This window comes from Pteropus medius, unplaced genomic scaffold (assembly GCF_902729225.1).
Source record: "Pteropus medius unplaced genomic scaffold, Ma_sr-lr_union100, whole genome shotgun sequence".
NCBI classification, from domain to species: Eukaryota; Metazoa; Chordata; class Mammalia; order Chiroptera; family Pteropodidae; genus Pteropus; species Pteropus medius.
Genome location: NW_024349798.1, coordinates 15,914,880 through 15,933,863, shown reverse-complemented (window position 1 = coordinate 15,933,863; position 18,984 = coordinate 15,914,880). Strand labels below are relative to the sequence as shown.

The following is an 18,984-nucleotide window of genomic DNA, read 5'->3' as shown; positions in this document are numbered from 1 at the left end:
TTTTTTTTTTTTTTGGTCTTCTTTGGAGTTGCTGGAATATTGCTAAACTGGTCTTGTCTCTCTCTCTTTGTCACCCCCTCACCCCCTCCACCCCGTGGCCTCATCGTGGATCTCTAAAAGGGCAGTTGGAACCTTTAAACGAGGTGGGTTAATTCAATGAATCATTTGGTCTGGCTTCTAATCAAGAAACGAACGCTTGCCTTTCGTTGTGGAGTCTTATGTGAGGCTGTGGGGAATTCTGAATATTAAACAATAACCGGATGTCGATAACGGCACAGTTTCGAAGCCTTTCTGTGGGAGGGAGATCCTGGCGAAAAGACGCTAAGTTGACAAGATAGATTCCCCCCACACACACACACAACCCCCTACTTATTCCGTCTGATTTTCTCTGTTTATGTTCATGTCACTGAGATATTTTTTATATATATTTTTGCTTTGCTTTCAAGAAGACAATAACATTCATTGTGTTTTCGGGAACATACTGTATAGCCCTCACGACGTTGCGTACACCACCCACATGTCAAGAAAGAGTTCCCCATAAACTACAAAACTACCTGCAAATGTTTTGCTTGCTATTAACGGCTCCGGCGAGGTGGTGTTTGCTGTCGTTTGCGCCTGCAGTTAGTAAACAGAAGTGGAAAACATTTTGTTCCAAGCGTTCACAGCAGAGACAGACTTTGAATGTCATTTCTCACCAGGGATGGGCTGCTTGTAATTCGGGTGTTTTTCCTCTTCCTCCTCTCCACCCTTCCCGCATCCCCTCTCCCCCGCCCCCCTCCACTGCCCACCTCCCACAATGGCCTCAGGGTTTTCTTTCTAGAATCTCCGATCTGCTGCTGTGCAGATGGACTTGCAGGCACTGCTGTCAGAAGTGCTACGAGTCCAGCTGTTGCCAGTCGAGTGAGGATGAAGTGGAAATTCTGGGACCTTTCCCTGCCCAGACTCCTCCCTGGCTGTAAGTAAACTGCTTGAACTTCCTTGAAAGTCGTCTTAAGACCTTTTTTTCTCTCTCAGTTTCTAAGAGAGGGGTCCGGGCCACAGGAAGGACTGTTCGGGGTATGAAAGATGAGGACATGCTTTGTGCCTCTCCTTTTGTTTGGCAAGCCGGTGCGACCAGCTGGCAGTGGGCTTTTCAGTTCAGCCTGTTTCACGTCTTCTGAGATGTGAACTGTGTAATGCTAAGCATGTGGGCCCTTTTAATCACGGCGAGTGCCGTTCTAAGAGGAAAAAGAGAGCTGTGAGCATCTATATCCTTCAAGGGATGTACAAATTCCAAAGGTTTCCATCCAAGTCGGCGTGACAGATTGTCCTAGCACCTACCTGACCCAGTCGTTGGCACGTAGTAAATATTCGTTGCATGGATAGGTGAACGGGATGAGTAACCAAGTGCATCTTGGTTGGTCTGACCAAGGGCTTCAGAAATTGGAGAGCCGAAAGCACCTCCAGGCTCCATCCTGTCCCCCAACGCTGTTTATGTTCTCTCTGGCATCTTTCATTTTATTTCCAATTCGTTCTCCTCCCGCGCCCGCATACAACATCTCCATCTGCCAGTCGCTCGGATATTTTGGGAACGCAGTTTTGAAGCTTCTCAGCCACGTGTCTGGTCCACCTCTCTCTGTGGCTGGCAGGGGAACATGGCCAGAGAGTCTGGGTTGAGGCTGGCGGGCCTGGGGACCATCGAGTTCAGCTTCTCGTGGTGTAGAGCGGGAGGCCCAGGGAGGGAACGAGACTGCCAGGGCCCGCAGCTGGAGCCTCCGTGGGGACCCAGTGCTGTCTCAGCTAAATACTTGGGCTGAGATGCCAGAAGCCTATGGTACCCCATCTTTCCCTCCATATTGGAGGTCATGCCTCAGTCTTCTCGTTTTCTCTTCCTAGAAGCAAGTATTGAATATTTCCATAACAAGATGGTTCTATGTCAGGCTCTGTGAGTTCACATCCTATTTCTCCTACTTTTTTCTAGTTCTGTGACCTTAGGCTGGTTGCTTGGTCTCTCTGGGCCTTGATTCCCCATCTGTACAATGGAGATGATAAAAATAATAGCGTGGATCTCATAAGGTTGTCGTGGTGCTTGTACGAATTAGTGTATGGAAAGGGACTTGCTTGCCGTGTGGTTGGCAGTCCTAAATGTAAGTGATGCTTTTTACCGTTTTGGTCTCGATTTCCCTCCTCTGCAAAGTAGGAACAGTGATAGAACTTATTTTATAGGGTTGTTATTAAGAGTCATGGGATATGCATAAAATGGTAGTAAGCATTCATACCTATCACTATAAGGTATTGAGAGAGATTCTTTAAACTGACGTAAAGGTGATGTTAAGGAACTCCTCCATTATTCGTAGGTCGCAGCCTGAATCCTGCAGGTGTGGGTAGAGTCGAGGTGTTTGGTGAATCCAACTCATTAATCAAGAAATCATGTCCGTTTCCCAGTGCCCTGTGTGACAGAGGTTGGCATAGCCAGGTTCTTTAAAGCCATGCTCACGAGAATGCCAACTCTATGAGGGTAGGGTTTTGGGTTTTTTTTTCCCCCCCTGTCTTGTTCATTTCAAAAAACTAGTTGTTGACCAACTGACTAACCTACAGGCAGAAATTGAATCCTGAAAGTGCCAATCATCCCTCTGAAAAGTTCATCTCGGTTTCTTTGCTAGTTATTTCTGAGTATGCCCTGCAGTCACTGTGGGATGCCCAAGGCTAGAAAGAGTCCTGTTACTATACTCCAGGGACTTAAAGTATACTATAGGAGATAAGGCGGGTCCCTAAATCCAGTCACCCCGAGAACTGTTCATTTATACCCTGCATATGCGTATGACAGCCCTGCATAGAGTTGATTTATGGGAAAATCCAGGGGAAATGGCTTCAGGCAGAGCTGGATCCAGCGGCTCAAATAATTCTGTGGGTATGCACTCATGTGCTTTCTCTCTTTTCTTTCTGTTTCTTTCTCATTTTTAAGCTCGATTTCTTCTTCGCTTCATTCTTAACGGCAGCAAAAACACCAGGAGAGGGTCTCACTGCCCTGGCTTGGTGTAAATGAGTCGGTCGCTAGATCCAATCACTTTTCCTTGGAGGAAATGATGCTAGGACTGTGCCTGGATTGCCTGGTCATCCTGGAAGCAGAGAAGGGGTCATTCCCACCTGCAACACAGGAACTAAGCTAGTAGGACAGGGCTTGGCACACTTTTCCCATAAAGGGCCAGAGAGATGAAATGTTTCAGCCTCACAGGCTTAGTCTCTATTGCGACTACTCACATCTGTCATCGCGGCACTGAAGCAGCCATAGACAGTACGTTAACGAATGGACGTGGCTGTGTTCCAGTGACGCTCCATCTACAGAAATCAGGCAGCCATGTGGCCCCGCAGTGTGCTGACTTTGTAGCAGACAGTTTGGGTGTTGTGACTGGATCCAGGGCAGACAAAGCCGACAAGCAGACATGACGTCTCGGAAAGGTTGGGGGGATCTTAGAAAGCGAACCTGCAGGTTCAGATCAGGTAGGGTCTTGAATGCCAGCTTAAGGAATTCGGATTTTCTTCCTACCCCGTGGAGACCCCGATGAACACTGAAAATCACAGTTTGGGTGTCTCTTTGCCCCCAGGGACCCAGGTGGTGAGTGTTCCAGATGCACGGCTACTGAGTAGGAGGACAGAGTGCTTTGACCAGGCTGCTGACCCTTCGTGCTAGCAGGGGACTTCTTCTGGGGGCAAGGGGTGCGACCTTCTGGGAGAAGCTTCTTTTGGTTTCGCCGGGAGCAGAGGAGTGGGCTGGAAACGTCTCTGCAGAGCTGGCGGCACACAGCTGCGGGAGACGCCGTGCACTGGGCGGTTATTGCCAGTGGCTCCACCTGGAGTCGTGCAGTCTGCAGCCTGACCGCGTGCCTCCCAGGACGGCCCAGGTGTTCCTTGAATCCTGGGCGGCGCTTAGTGCATTTTTGGCACTCAACGTGACGTAAAATGTTAGGAGAAACCGGTAAAGGGGAGGCGGGTTAAACCCTTCGGAAAGCGAATTGACAGCTTGTGCTTTCCCCAGATTTATTTACCACGTGGGCAGTTGCATGTTATCAAACAGGCAGGGAGGAGAAATGTCAGATGCACGGGCTTCGCAGCGCTGTTCCTACTGTGACATTTGAGCCAAGAACCACAGGCCATACTTCTCATCCGGCCGGCAGATAAGCTGGCCCTTTTTGTGTGTGATTTTGGGGAGCACCATTGCCACATAGGGTTCTGTCATGTAGGTCCCTAGCCTTCCTCTGCTGGGCTGGCCTGGTGAGGGTCAGGAAAGCTGTATAATCTGACTGGCTCCTTTTGGGGCAATGCCAGAAAGACCCTCACTGCAGAGTGAATTAAAGTCAGGGTGTTCGTTTGTCCAACAAGCACGTATTGAGTGCCTACTGTGTACAAAGCTCCAGAGGCCTCGCAGGGGATGCCCAGCTCAGAAATGTGGAGCTCCGACCCAGAGTCTGGCACTGCTCGACTCAGCTGGGGCTCAGCCCTGTAACAGTGATGCCAATTAATTATCCATCCTCCCCACCCCACCCAGGGCTTCGATGTCTCCACCTGTGAAGGGAGCGGGGACTGTTAGTAACTAACTCCTGGATTGTCTTAAGGGTGAAATGTGATGGCTCATACAGAGCATTTCGCACAGTACTTGGCACATAGTAGGTACTCAACACCTGGTACCTCTGCTCATAGTAAGTACACATCTCACCATTAAGTGTACCTTGGTATGGGAGGGGTGACAAAACGTACACTCAGATCATTATGACCCAAGATAAATCAGATGAGAACCGCAAGAAAGGTGTCTTCATTCATTCATTCATTCATTCACTGAGGAGATAAACGTGGTATACTGGGGCAAGGTTGGCAGTGGTGACTAGGAAAGGCACTGTCATTGCCCGTGAGCTGCGGCTTGGCGTCAGATGGCGAGGAGAAGCAAGCAGGCCCCGACTAGAGATGAGTTATGTGCAGAGTTGACAAGGCAGAAAAAGAAGGTACAGTGATAAGGGCTGTTGGGGGCGGGAGGAGGTTAGGGGGATGAGTCGGGGCCTTTCTGGGGAGGTGCTGTTGAAGCTGAGAGCTGAATGATGAGAAGGAACCAAACAGGTGCTGACCGGAAGAGCGCCAGGCAGAGGAGCAGCGTGGCTCGGCGTGGTGCAGGAAGGGTCGGGAGCCTGGTTGCAGAGGAGGCAGGGGTGGCCCAGGCAGATGCCGGCACTGTCTGAGAGGACTCATCCCGGGCTTCATGGGGCAGTGGTGTTCCAGCTGATCCTCGAAGCCTGGATGGGACTTCACAGGCGGAGGTGACTGCGGGAGACAACCGTGCGGGTGGACATGCCCCAGTGGCCAGTGTCTTGGATCCGTCTTCTTTGGAAGATGCTGCACCTTTCGGTTTAGGGAGAGCTCGAGCGATCATCGACACACACTGCGATCCCATTTCGGTGCCCTCTCCTCCCCTCCCCCATTTCCTCTGCTACACTCACCTGCACACCAGAAGCAGGAGGCAGGCAAGGCCTGCGAGTTTCCCCCCTTTGTAATGCGACCGGCCTTGTCCTCGCTCTGACCCTTCCATTGCTTCGGAAGAACACCAGATCCATCTTGCTTCATGCGCAGGCTGCATCGCAAGACCTCATAGAATTTGAAACTTGGCATTTTTCATGACTAGTTTCCCCACAGGCTTAAATGTCAATTCAGGGGGATGCAGTCTCAGCACGTATCAGTCTACAGCTGTGATACCTTAGGGGCGTGGTATTAGCAGCATCCATCTCACGGCCACTTTGCCAGCTTTTGTCTCCTCCTCTCCCCTCCCCCCAGCATCCTGACCTAGCTTTATAAATACTGGGGGAACCTTAGAGCTGTAATGATACGAGCGGAAACGTATTGAGCACCTGCCTACGGCAAACCAAGCACTGACTCAGCTTTTTACGCATGTGAATGTATTCAGTGCTCGCAGCGAGCGCGTGAGGTGGGTACTACGGTCGTTCCCATTTTACAGACGGGGAGAAGGAGGCACAGAGAGGAAGGGACTTGCTCCAGGTCCCCCAGCCAGGGTTCACACCGAAGGTTGGGCTCTTATTTACTGCCTCGTAGCTCCCCACCCCGCGACCAAAGCTTTTCATTTGTGCATTTCTCATCCTCACTGGTAGCACGGTGGCTTGTGCCCGCTGCTAATTCGTAGCTCTTTCTTCACATCGAGCTGTTGTTCTGAAATCGTTGACTCTCAGGGCCATTTTGTAGCCATGGCACTGCCACTCGACCCTGGAGTGACATCGTTATAGGATATTTTTGAAAGGTGTTAAATTATGGACACAGCGACTGCTGAAATAGCAGGGCATTTCTCACCAAAAGCCACTTGGAAAAGTTGGGATGCATTTAAACAGCCACATGGTCCCTTCCAGACTGAAGATCGACAGGTTTCCTCTTGACTCAACCAGAGTGGCGCCCCCGTGTGGCAATATCCTGAATAAGCGTTCGCATCCCTCCCCTCAGGCCTCGCTTTGAAATTATGCGAATTCTTGACAGATTGTTCTAAATTGGAAACTATTCATTCATAGCATTTCACATTTTGTACAAAAAAGCAATACGTTTCTGAGAGTTTCAGGCTACCGCACTATTTCAAATTTGCATTATTCCAAGTTGCGTAAACTGGGTTAAAGAGCTGTTTTGTCATGGGCCTGTCCTCCTAGGAAGGGGTCCCCAATTGGTACCGGTCCGCAGCCTGTTGGGAACTAGGCTGCAAAGCAAGAGGTGAGCAGCGGGCGAGCAAAGCTTCATCTGTCTTTGCAGCCGCTCCCCAGCGCTGGCATCACCGCCTCAGCTCCGCCTCAGATCATCAGGCGTTAGATTCTCATAGGAGCACCGGTCCCTGGTGCCAAAAAGATTGGGGACCACTGCTCTCAGGGACAAAGATGCCAGTCTCTGGGGGTTCTTCGACAACCGTTTGAGACCTCTTCTCTCCCATAGGATGGCCAGCCGGGGCAGTGACAAGGATGGGGACTCTGTCCACACAGTCAGTGACGTCCCGCTGACCCCACGTACCAACTCCCCAGATCGGAGATGCTCGTCCTCAGACACATCTAAGTCTACGTACAGCCTGACCCGGAGGATTTCCAGTAAGCATCTCCGCAGCGACTGTCTGGGGTCCCTGCCCCAGCAATGCTGTGCGCCCAGCCTCTGTTCAGAGTCCATGAATGAAAATCCCATTAGCCAGGTCCCCAGGACAGAGGAGGAGCTGCTCTGCACCCTCAAGGAAAGATGTGAAGGACAGGGTCATCCCTAGGGAGAGCACAGAGCAGGATGACAGTTCAGGCGACAGGGCGCAGTGAAGCAGAGTAGCCGGTGTGAGAATCTGTGGCATGTTGCCCGCCCTGGAAGTGGCCGGGGTCCTGTCGCTTGCGTGGCTGTCCGTGTTCATTGTTATTTCTGGTGGCCGTTTAGGTCTGGAGGCCAGACGACCCAGCTCCCCGCTCATCGACATCAAACCCATCGAGTTTGGCGTCCTGGGCGCCAAAAAAGAGCCCATCCAGCCCTCGGTGCTCAGACGGACCTACACCCCCGACGACTATTTCCGCAAGTTCGAGCCCCGGCTGTACTCGCTGGACGGCGGCAGCGACGACGTGGACTTCCTGACGGACGAGGAGATCTCGTCCAAGTACCAGCTGGGCATGCTGCACTTCAGCACGCAGTACGACCTGCTGCACAACCACCTGACGGTGCGCGTGATCGAGGCCCGCGACCTGCCGCCCCCCATCGCCCAGGACGGCGCGCGCCAGGACCTGGCGCACTCCAACCCCTACGTCAAGGTCTGCCTCCTGCCGGACCAGAAGAACTCCAAGCAGACGGCGGTCAAGCGCAAGACGCAGAGGCCGGTGTTCGAGGAGCGCTACACCTTCGAGATCCCCTTCCTGGAGGCGCAGCGCCGGACCCTGCTGCTCACCGTGCTGGACTTCGACAAGTTCTCGCGCCACTGCGTCATCGGCAAGGTGGCCGTGCCGCTGTGCGAGGTCGACCTGGTCAAGGGCGGGCACTGGTGGAAGGCGCTGATCCCCAGCTCGCAGGTAGGGGGCGCTCGCGGGTCGCGGGGGCGGGGCGGAGCGGGAGCGGGAAGCGGCTTTTTTGGTTTTTGTTGTTGTTGTTGTTGTTGTTGTTTTTTAAATAAACGTTGGGATTTTATTATTTATTTTCTTTCCACATTTGTAAAAGCCTTATTTGGAAGTAGCTTTCGACTCACGAGAAGTCGCAGCCGGAGCGTGCCCGCAACGCTGGGGAGCTGGTGCGGGCAGGTGAACGGCAGACCTGGCCGAGTTTTCGCGCGCGCGTACATGTGCGTGCGTGCGTGCGTGCGTGCGTGTGTGTGTGTGTGTGGCGTTCTGGGAAATTGTATCACACATAGAGATTCATGTAATCACCGCCACCTGGGGGCTCTTTGGTCGTTGATGCCAGGTTATTTAATAAGGAGGATGATTGTCCAGGGTAGGAAGCGATCAGTCATTTTGACTTTCAGAAATTGGTTTGGGAGAAATAAAATGAGGACCGAAGAACAGGATGATAGATGGATGTTCTTCAGGCAGAGTGTGAGCTCGGCTTCCGTGCCCCTTCCAGCCCAGGGACACGCAGGTGGCCCCTTGGGGAGGCAGCCGGGGACCAGGCCCCTCCACTGGGCATTCCGGGGGCAGGAGGACAATTCGGCACCCGCCGTGGGTACGGGGCTGCGGGAGCCCGAGGGAAGGAAAAGACCCAGCCCTTAGAGGTGGACTGGCCTGTCCCCGCTGGGGACAATGCTCCTGTGTGATGTAGGCGGGGCCCCTTTGCGTCAAACCCACCAAGGTGCTTCTCAGAGCTGAGCTCTGCTGGCCGTGGATTTGGTGATCCAGAAGCACATTTGGGGTGCAGGTTGAGGACTGGAGGGGCCGTCCCACTGTGAGAGAGAGAGAGAGAGAGTGTGTGTGTGTGTGTGTGTGTGTGTGTGTGTGTGTGCGTGTGTGTCTACCTGCTTCAAAGACAGCAGATTTATCTGTCTCTTGGTTTGGATTCCCTGAGAAGACCCCAAGACAAGGGAAGCCACTCGTTAGGGAGGTGACGCTGGGAGGAAACACGAAGAGAAAGTGAGACAGTCACAGAAAAGATTCCTCATTGGGCCGGTACCACTGTGGGTAACTGGAGCCGAAACCTGGGGAGCCGGCGTCAGACACACGCCTTAGAGCCCAGCTGGGGTGTTTATACACCGCTCCTATCAGCCATCGAATGAGGGGCGTCTGGGGACGGGGGGTCATTCTGTGGCATTTCTGGCCTGTTACGCTGCAGGTAAAAAGACCTTTGATAGCCGCAGACGCAGACGGTACATTTGCTGGCAGCTGGACACAGGCCCGTGAGTGCGGAAGTGCTCAGGGCCAGGAGATGGTGGGCCAGGTGTCGGCAGTGTCTGCCGTGACCCCAAGTCCTCCTTCCTGTCACGTGATCAGGGTATATTGCATACTTTCCACGCCTCCTCCTTAATATTCGATATCCCTGGGTTTTCAACTATCAAGAAACTTAAGAGTTGAAAGAGGGAGACCCACTCGACAAAATTCTATGTGGCCCAGCGCCATGCGTCACATCTGTGGAGGATCCTGGACAGCCCACACCTTGCTCCCTTTAGCTCTAAGCTGAAGGGCCTGGACACAGGTTGCCATAGGAGGTGACCCCAGGAAGCAGGCGTGAGGGGTGAGGAAGAGGACACGGGAAGGAAGGGCCATCCATGGTCAAGGGTAGTTCTTGAAGTTGCCTTTCTGGCAGTGGGGTGGTCGTGGACTTTGCCCTTGCACACTGGCCGAGGGGCCGCCACAACCTAATGGAAGGGCTGGGGCAGGAAAGAGAAAGAGGCCAGGTGTGCTGCCTGCCACCTGCCTGAGCTGAGACCACAGCAAGCGGGACTGTGGGAGCATCGGCAGCTGACACCAGGGGCAGCGTCCACTGCATCACCCTGTTTATGTGGCTACCACCCTGGGCATCCCATATCCCCTTCTCCTGCTGTATTTTTCCCTATGGCACTTATGATCATCGCATTGACTGTACATTTTAGGGTCTGTCTCCCCTGCTAGTATATAAACCCCATGAGGGTGAACGTTCTTTCTGTTTTGTTCATTTACTATCCCCCATCCCTAGAGCAGTGTCTGGCGTGGAGTAGTAATAGTTGTCGAAGGAATAAAAAGGATGGAGGGGAGGGAGGGGAGGGAGGGAGGAGGAGGGTGGATGGATGGAAAGAAGGAAGGAAGAAGGAAGGAGGGAGAGGGGGAGGGGAGAGGAGGAAGGAAGGAAGGAAGGAAGGAAGGAAGAAGGAAGGAAAGGAAGGAAGAAGGAAGGAAGGAAGGAAGGAAGGAAGGAAGGAAGGGGTTCCTCAAAGCGAATGTCTTTTTTTTCCTTTTCCCTCCTTCTCTCCTTCCTTTCTTCTTTCTTCTTGGACAAAGAGTCTCACGGAAACTTTTAGGGGAGAATGGGCTCCTGTCTCCCTCCCATCTCAAGCTGCTGGTGTCGATGCTTTGAGTGGGAAGGCCCACAGCTGTGGTTGGGTCCCCTGGAAGCAGAGCTTGAGTTAGGGGTTGGGCGTGGACCAGTTCCCCAGGGCTGCTGTGGGTAGCTTAAAACTCCAAAATGTGTTGTCTCACAGTCCGGAAGCTAGAAATTTAAGAATGAGGTGTCGGCAGGGCTGTGCTCCCTCTGAAATCTGTAGGGGGACCCTTCCTGCCTCTTCCTGGCTTCTGGGGGTGCCAGCAGTCCTTGGCGCTCCTTGGCTTGAAGCCGCATCACTTTGAGCTCTGCCTGTGGCATCACATGGCCACCTCTGTGTGTGTGTGTGTGTGTGTGTGCGTGTGTGTGTGTGTGTCACTTCTCCTTTTATAAAGACAACAGTCGTATTAGATTAGGGTCCCACTGTAGTCAGCATGACCTCATCTTCAATAATCACATCCACAAACGACCCTGTTTCCAGATAAGGTCACCGTCATCTTTTGGGGACACAATTCAGTCCACACAGGAGAAAATGCTGCAGGGTGGGGAGGAAGGCAGTCTGGGTAAAGGGTGACAGCCAGGTGCAGATGTCTCGCCAGGTAAGGCCTGGCCTCACCAGGTCTGGGGCGGCGAGGGGACTCTGGACCGTGGCTGCGCTGACGTGCGGCTCTTCCTTCAGACCAGGGAACTGGCCATTGTACTCCGTCAGCGTGGGAGCCGGTCACTGGCCGTGAGTCGGACCGGGCGATCTGATTTGCAGCTGGGCAGTCGGGGGCCTCCCTAACGCTCCCATCGTATGAACAGTTTGTGGAGGGGGACAGTTTTCCCTCGGGAGGTGTAGCAGTGCTGGGCCACGTTCTGGGTTTGGAGGGTGGGAGGTGCTACCGGGTCGAGACCAGGGATGCTGCTGAACGTCCTGCATGCCCAGGACAGCCCCACGACGAGGAACGGTCAGTCCCAAAGTCAGTAGTGCCGAGGGAGGGTTAGAAAGTCTGCTGCGGGAGAATGGGAGTTGTGGGGACAGCAGCAGGCTCCGCCGTGACGGGCGGGATGACAGGGGCAGGTCCCGGAAGGGCGACGAGGGCTTTTCAGGGAAAGATGCTTGATGGAGGCCGCGAGGAGCGGACATCCAGGCAGCTGCTGTGCTTTTCATTCCCCGTGTGGGAAAGGAGCTATTGGTTCTGAACAGAATTCCACATCAAGCAAAATAGGCCCGTCCTGGGGACAGAGAACAGGGTCCCCGCACGGTACCTGAGGCCGTGAGAATGGCTGTCCTCGCTGACCTTCTCCAGCGCAGCTGGTGGGCGAGTCGAGTCGGGGGAGGTGCAGTGAGCAGTGGGGTGCGGGCCAGGGCTGGGCAGGCTGTCACCCTCAGCCCGACTCCCTGGCACGCGGGGTCACGTTCTGATGCTCTGCCTTGGGGACCCCTGGCTGGGGGCCGGCACGCCGGCACCCTCCGGCACCCTCCGGCACCCTCCAGCTCAGGCAGGAACGTCCCAGCCAGCTCGTTCCTTTGAATACTGCGTCTTTGATCTTGGCATTCAGGAAATTAGCAGCTAATGCGGGTACGGCAGATTTTTTTGGTCTCGTCGATAAGGTTTGGCTAAACGGTAATGAAAATGAAGACATAGAAGTAGGAAGATGTGCAGGCGATCGACGGGTGTGACGTTACGCTGGTCGCTCAGGTTAATTCTGCTCATCCCGCGGACTGCAGTGGGTTGGCGCTCGGCCATTTGGAGGTGAAATCCTTGTAGGCTCAACTCTTTTTAAAAAACTTATTAGTAATTGTAAAATGCACATAAAATTTACCCCCTTACCAGTTTTAAGGGTACAGTTCAGTGGCGTTAAATACAGTCACATGGTGGTGCGACCATCACCACCATCTCCAGAAGGCTTCAGCCCAAACCGAGACTCTGTCCCCGTTAACACTAGCTCCCATTTCTCCTGTCCCTGCCCCTGGCAGCCACCACTCTACTTTGCGTCTCTATAAATTTGACTCCTGTGGGTACCTCTGTAGTGGAATCACACAGTATTTGTGTTTTGGTGACTGGCTTATTTCACGTAGCATAACGTCTTCCAGGTTCGTCCATGTGGGAGCATGCAACAGGATTTCCCTCCTTTTGAAGGCTGAGTAATATTCCATTGTGTGCACAGACCATGTTTTGTCTGTCTGTTCATTCACCCGTCGATGGACACTTGGGCGGCTCCCACCTTTCTGTGGTTCTGAATAATGATGCTGCTGTGAACATGGGCGTATAAGTATTTTTTCAGTCAACTCTGTTTTTGAGCCAGAAAAATATCCAGGATGAAGGCAGCTCGTTTTCTGTTGAGATTATGTGGCTTTGGGAAGGAAGTGGCGAGGGAGAGATTAGATGTCCCGGGGACATGTGGGCACCTCACAGCATTAGGAAGGACCAGAGTTCCTGTCCCAGCCCTTTGACTGGGTCGGTGGTGGCTGGAGTCATGTCAGCTTATGGGCCTTGGTTTGCTCACGTCAAGAGGAGGCATCATACCTACTACCTGCCCCCCGCTTGCAGCGCATTGTAGAGACAGAAAACCTTCTCTGGAGAACGTCGCTTCTGGAAGTGAAGGTCCCCAGAATTAGGGAAAATTATAAATATATTATACACAGTAAACATATGATAAAAATATTGTACATGTAAAAATATTGATTCTTTTTAGTCACTGATTACGTGTTAGGCGCTTATCACGTTTCGGGGGCTGGAGCCACTAATACAGCTATAAGTTAGTGTCTTTGGTGGGCCCAGCAGCGTGTTGATGATGCCACGTTGGTGAGTCTGCGTCGAGAGGAAAAATAAAGCAGGATCAGGGGCTAGGGAGGGCTGGCTGGCTGGCGAGAGGGGAGAAGCGACGTGGATGGGTGAAGAGACGACGTTCGAGTAGAGAGCTGTATGGAGGGAGGAAGGGAGCCTGGAGGGTGTCTGCGGGAAGAGCATGCCACGAGTCCAGGAGGTGCAAAGGCCCTGCGGCAGGGGGAGGCAGCGTGTTGATGGCGGGAGTAGAGTGAGCGAGAGGTGAGTAGTTGGAGGGGAGGTTGAGTTGCTGTAAGAGGTCATCTCACGTCGATCTCGTAGGCTGAGGTAAGGACTCTGATTTTATTCCTAAGTGTGACAGGGAGCCCTGGAGAGTTTTGAGAAGGAGGGGCCAGCCCAGTCAGGCTTCTCCGGAGAGAAAATCCTGGGGGGCAAGGTACTTCTATCCAAAATATATAGAGAACTCCAACAACTCAGAGTAAAAGACGAACCCCAATTTAAAAACGGGCAGCCGTTTCGAACAGACCCCTCACAAAAGAAGACACGAGACACGTGCGAAGTGTCTGTAAGCACGTGGGAAGGTGCTCGGCGTCACTGGCCATCAGGGGAAAGCAGATTAGAAGCACAATGAGACACCACTGCACACCCACCTGCCACAGTGTCGAAAACGACAATGACTTGGCACCGAATGTGGGTGAGCGTGTGGAGTGGCCGGACCGCCGAGCGCCGTGGGGCTATGCTGTGGCCTGGCCACTTAGGAAGGAGTTCTCCTGGTTTCCTGTGACACGAAACAGCCCTCTACCCCGCAACCGCTCCCCGGTCGTTTAAAAGAAATGAAAACGATGCATCCTCCCCAAAACGGGCACACCAACATTCACAGCAGCTCAGCCCCGCTGGACGCGGCCAGGTGCCCGTCAGCAGAATAAAGGGTGACAGACCAGGGACAGTCGTGTAATGGGACAGTATTCAGCAACAAGAAGTCACGAAGGACTGATGCCTGGACGAGCGTCACACACGTGCCACGTGGAAGCCAGTCCCAGGGGAAGGCATGGCCGCGATGGCGTTTATGTGATGTCCGAGACGACAACGCTGATCTGCGGTGGAAAACCATAACGGGTTGTGGCCGGCGTAGTGGAGAAGGGGGTTGACTGAAAAAGGGACCACGGGGACAGGCGTTTCCGGACGAACAGTGCTGTCCACACCTCGTGAGGGCTTCGGGAAGCGCGGGTGTATGCATTTGTCAGACTCACCTGCTACACTTAACGTTACTGCATTTCACTGTATATAAATTTAATCTGAAAAAAAAAAAAGCCATAAACATTAAATTCCGGTTAATGATGTGCCTGCTGAAGCGTAAGGGGACGTGTACTGTGTCTGCAAATTACTTTAAAACGCGATCGAAAAAGATCAATAGATACACGATAAAACGAATACAGCGTATTTTTTAAGTGCTAATTTTAAAATTGCTAACGGTAACTGTTCGTCGTCAAATCTACGTACAAAGGGCTTCCCCGCCCAGTGCTTTTCAGCTTTTCTGTATCTGCCAGTGTTCATAATAAAATGTTGGGGGTCGCGAAAGAGACAAGGAAGTGGCAGCACCATTAGGAGTCGTTCGCTGCGGTCTTTTAGGCGGGAGGTGGTGACGGCCTGGACCCAGGTGTCAGGTGCAGGCGGACAGGTGGCCGGCTTCGGAGACAGTTTGGAGAAAGAGCTTTCTGTGCCAGGACCGGCCCTTAGACTCTGAACTCAAGCTTCGGGGGCACTGTCAACGAAGGCCATCGGACAGAGTGGGCACGTCTGCTATCATGCTGTTCACTTTCACAAACGTCGGGTCACCCAGGAGCCGTGACCATGGGGGTTCCCAGACCTCAGCCTCGTGGATTCCAGTTTCCCCAGACTCGGGTGAACTTGTACTTGAGCGAATGTGCTGGGAGATTCTGATGCTGGTGAACCGTGCACCTCGTTCTGGGAAATGCCAGGTGGCCGGTAGAAGGCAGACGGGCTTTGGCTATTCGAGCTAGACAGATGGGTGTGAAGTGTGACTCTGCTACTCACCAGGGGCTCTGGGGGTGAGCTGGCATGGCTGCCTGAGTGCCCAGGCTAGGGGGCCGTCAAGACTGTGTGTAACAGAGCCTCAGGTTAAGGGCCCTTAGAAGTTCTTCAGGGATGATTCTGAGTCACATGGGGTGGACTATCTTTTATTACCTAGCCAGATTTCCCACGGAGGAGGAATGTTTGATTATGAGCCCAGAAGAAGCAAACGCGTTTAGTCAAAACTGATATTTGCACATGGCGATGCTGGATATTTATGTTTCAGAAAATCGCGTTAACCTGAGATTTGCTCAGCCCGAAAGAACGCCTTTGAGACCTTGGATATCTGGAATTCGGGGCCCCATGGCTTAAGTGAAGTCTGTGCGTGTTCCCTTTACCAAGCGACATTCAGAGGTGGTAGCCATAACCGTGTCTGGCACTCACCATGCACCATGCCCTGGGCTGGGGACTTGAACCTGGGGACTCAGAACCGCGATGAAACAATCTATTACGGAGAAAGTCCTGCCCGGGGAGAGTGTAAGTGGATCCGCCCCATGTACCTTGAGCAGGATGAGGTACTTTTCATAAGCGTGGCCTCGTTGCGTATCAGTATGCATCTTGTTGCCTTCCACCTTTGGAGCCATCGCCTTAGGAGGAATTCTGCGGGCGCCGGGAGCCTGTATGTCACGAAGCTGTCAGAGTCTGGGGGCCGTGCTCGTGGCTTTCCTTGGAAGCACCAGATTGATTGGATTTTTGGGAGTGGCCAAAGGACAGGCTGATTTCAAACCAAGATAGGCGTCAGTGTGGGAGGTGCTGTTTTCATCGAGGAATAGGAAAAAGAATCGCATGACTCCAAGATAAAGGGATGTCCTTTCTCGGGTGGCCCCCAAAATGTCTGTATTCATCAGGAAACTTGGTTAAAATTGACGGAACCCATCGCAAACTCGCTCTGACCAAAAAGGAAGGTCTGTGGCAGTCTGGGCTCCACACACCCCTGGGTCCAGGTTCGGACTGTGTCTTGGGGACCCTTCTCAGCCAGAGTGTTCCTCAGCTCCGCCTTCTTCTGTCCCTTTCTTCTCAGGAAGGCCCTTCCCATGTGGAAGCAAAAGCGGCCACAGGTTGTCCCAGGCTTACCTCCTGACAGCCAGGCCACCTACGTAGCACGGAATCCTCTCTTCCAAAAGTTCCAGAAGTCCCGGGGAGGATTCCCATGGACCTTCCTCCCTGAAGCCTCACCTTTGCTCCACGTGGTGGAAGGGGGCTTGTCACCACATTCATGGTCCAGCCTGTCACCACCCCCGAGGGCCTCGAGTTTTTGATTCCTGGTTATAACGAGAAGGGGAACCAGATGATTTGGACCAAGCCTAGTTTATAGATGAGAAAGCGGCAGCACAGAGAGGGCGAGTGGCTTGTCCAAGGTCACACAGCGTTCAGTGACAGAAAGGGGGCTAGAGTTAGGTCACCTGACTTCCAGGCGGGAGGTCTTATCACTGTACCTACTGCTTTACTCCACAAGGGAAGGGATATGTGGTGGCTAAGAGCACAGGCCCTGGAGTCACACAGAGCTGGGTTCAAGTCCCAGCCCTGCCATCCTCTAAAGGCACGGGCTTGGGAGGATTGACTTACCATCTCCAAGCCTCAGTTTCTCCGTCTGTAAAATGGGGGTCATGTGGTATCCTGGAGCAGGCTTGTACTGGCTCAGGTTGCTGATTGTTAAATCTTCAGGGATTTCACAAGTTACTGACTTTATGTTGGTAGCTTGCAATCAGCCATATGTGTGAAATGGCCAAATGCAACAAATCAGGGCCTTTCCACCCCCCTGGAGAGTTAAACGGTCAGCACACCACTGACCGTGGCAGTATTTACTTCAGAGAGGTTTCCTGGGCAATCAGAGGGCTGGTTCGTGTAAGGCTTTAAGAGCGCAGAGCCTGGCACGTGTAGACAGTGGTGCCATGTGGCGGTCAGGAGCATGGCCCTTCAGTCCCATAATCTTCAGGCAAGAGTCAGCCTGGTCACTCCCAGTGCTGCGACCTTGAGCAGTTATTCAGTGTAAGCGAGTACCAGGGAGCACCGATCTTGGGCCTCCCCCACCTAGCATGGGGAGGACGCTGGCCGGTTTGCTCACATGCCTATCTCTGAGACAGTCGCCTGGCCGGGGAGGAGAGGGGGTTCTCTAGCCAGGCGGGGTCAAATGCCCAAGGTTAGCCCCACCCAAACCACAGCCAAAGAGGTCATGATACCAGAAGAAGTGAGGAGGGACGCCAGATAGACAGAAAACAACGGGTACCTCCTGTAGCTGCCCCCCAGACCCAAGACTGAGAAGACGTGCCGTTGTTAACAGTGACGGATTCTAAGGGTAGTAGATGTAAGAAAAAAAAGTAGCGGAAAGGGATAGTCTGTGCTTTTCTTTCTTTCTTTTTTTTTTTTGAGATCAGTTGATTGATGTAGTAGATTCTTAACCACGTGCTAGGCCACGCACGGACTATGGGCTTTGAAGTCTGACGGATCCCAGTTCGAATCCTGACTCTACCAATTACACCTTCATCCATTCAGTAAACGTCTCCTGAGCATTTAGGCAGGACGCCAGTGTTGTCACAGGGGACGCTCACTGTGTGACCTCGGGAAAGTCACTTGCCTTCTCTGAGCCCCAGTTTTCAGTGGGAGAATGTGAGGATAAAAGCCGAGGAACATAGCTATCAAGAGCGCACGATCCGGAATCAGCCTCTTCCGGTTCATGGCCTGTAATCTGCTTTCGCTCATAACACTTCTGACACCAAATGTGTGGGGTTTTTTCCTCCACAGCAAACAAATCCCCCATTGCTCTAGGCACCAACTCGGTGCCCCACTTCTGATCCTAACTGCCTGGAGTTAGCTCAGACCCTACGGGGTAAGGGCTCAGTTCCACAAGCTTGCCCTCGCTTAAGGTGCCGGTAGCAAGTCCCAGATTGTCACCCATACTTCTGACCGACCCAGCTATAAATCAAGAGTTCTTGTGACCTCTTCCTTAGGTCCCATAATTTGCTAGAATGGCTCACAGAACTCAGGATGGCACTTCGCTTACTACTTGTTAAAAAGGACACCACTCAGGAACAGCCAAAAAGAAGAGGTGCACAGGACAAAGCACTGGGGGGCGGAGGGGAGTGTGGCACAGAGCTCCCTTTCTCTGGGTACACCACCCTCCCAGTGTCTTCATGTGTTCACCCATACAGAAGCTCTGTTATTTAGGAGTTTTAATGAAAGTTTCATTACGTGGACACAATTGGCCATTGGTGATTGTACTCAGCCTCCAGCTCCTCCCCGCTCCCCAGAGGATGGGAGTCGGAGCTGAGAGTTCCAGCCCTCTAATCATGCCTTAGTTTTTCTGGTGACCAGTCTCCATCTTGAACTATCTAGGGACCCTGCCATCTGTCCTCTCATTAACATACAGAAGACACTCATCACTCTGGAGATTCCAAGGGTTTGAGGAGCTGGGTGCCAGACCCAAGGACAAAGGCCAAATATTTCTTCTTGTGGCACCCCCTGTCCCTGCCGTCTGCTCTCTGTGTAATGTCGGGCACATCCCTTAACCTTCCACTGCCTCAGTTTACTCATACGTACAATGTGGAAAGTAACAGGCCCTCTCCTAGAGCTTTGTAGTAAAGATTAAATGGGAAAATAAAAGAAATCGCTCAGAACTCTGTGCTTGGCACATGGTGTGCTCTCAGTAATGTTG

At 52.8% G+C, this 18,984-nt stretch overlaps 1 protein-coding gene across 7 annotated transcripts in view; it reads left to right on the top strand.

Annotated features, from left to right (window-relative positions):
- The window catches only part of SYT17 (synaptotagmin 17), a 59,518-nt gene that overhangs the window by 3,768 nt on the left and 36,766 nt on the right, over positions 1-18,984 (top strand). For 2 of the 7 annotated variants that reach the window (XM_039885440.1, XM_039885442.1), the window contains exons 2-5: positions 126-143; positions 807-955; positions 6,946-7,094; positions 7,420-8,039. In XM_039885440.1, the coding sequence (XP_039741374.1) occupies positions 126-143; positions 807-955; positions 6,946-7,094; positions 7,420-8,039 (936 nt within the window). Of the gene's footprint in view, positions 1-120; positions 144-806; positions 956-6,945; positions 7,095-7,419; positions 8,040-18,984 lie in introns of all 7 variants that reach the window. The other 5 variants (XM_039885443.1, XM_039885444.1, XM_039885445.1 and 2 more) reach the window with 5 other exon arrangements.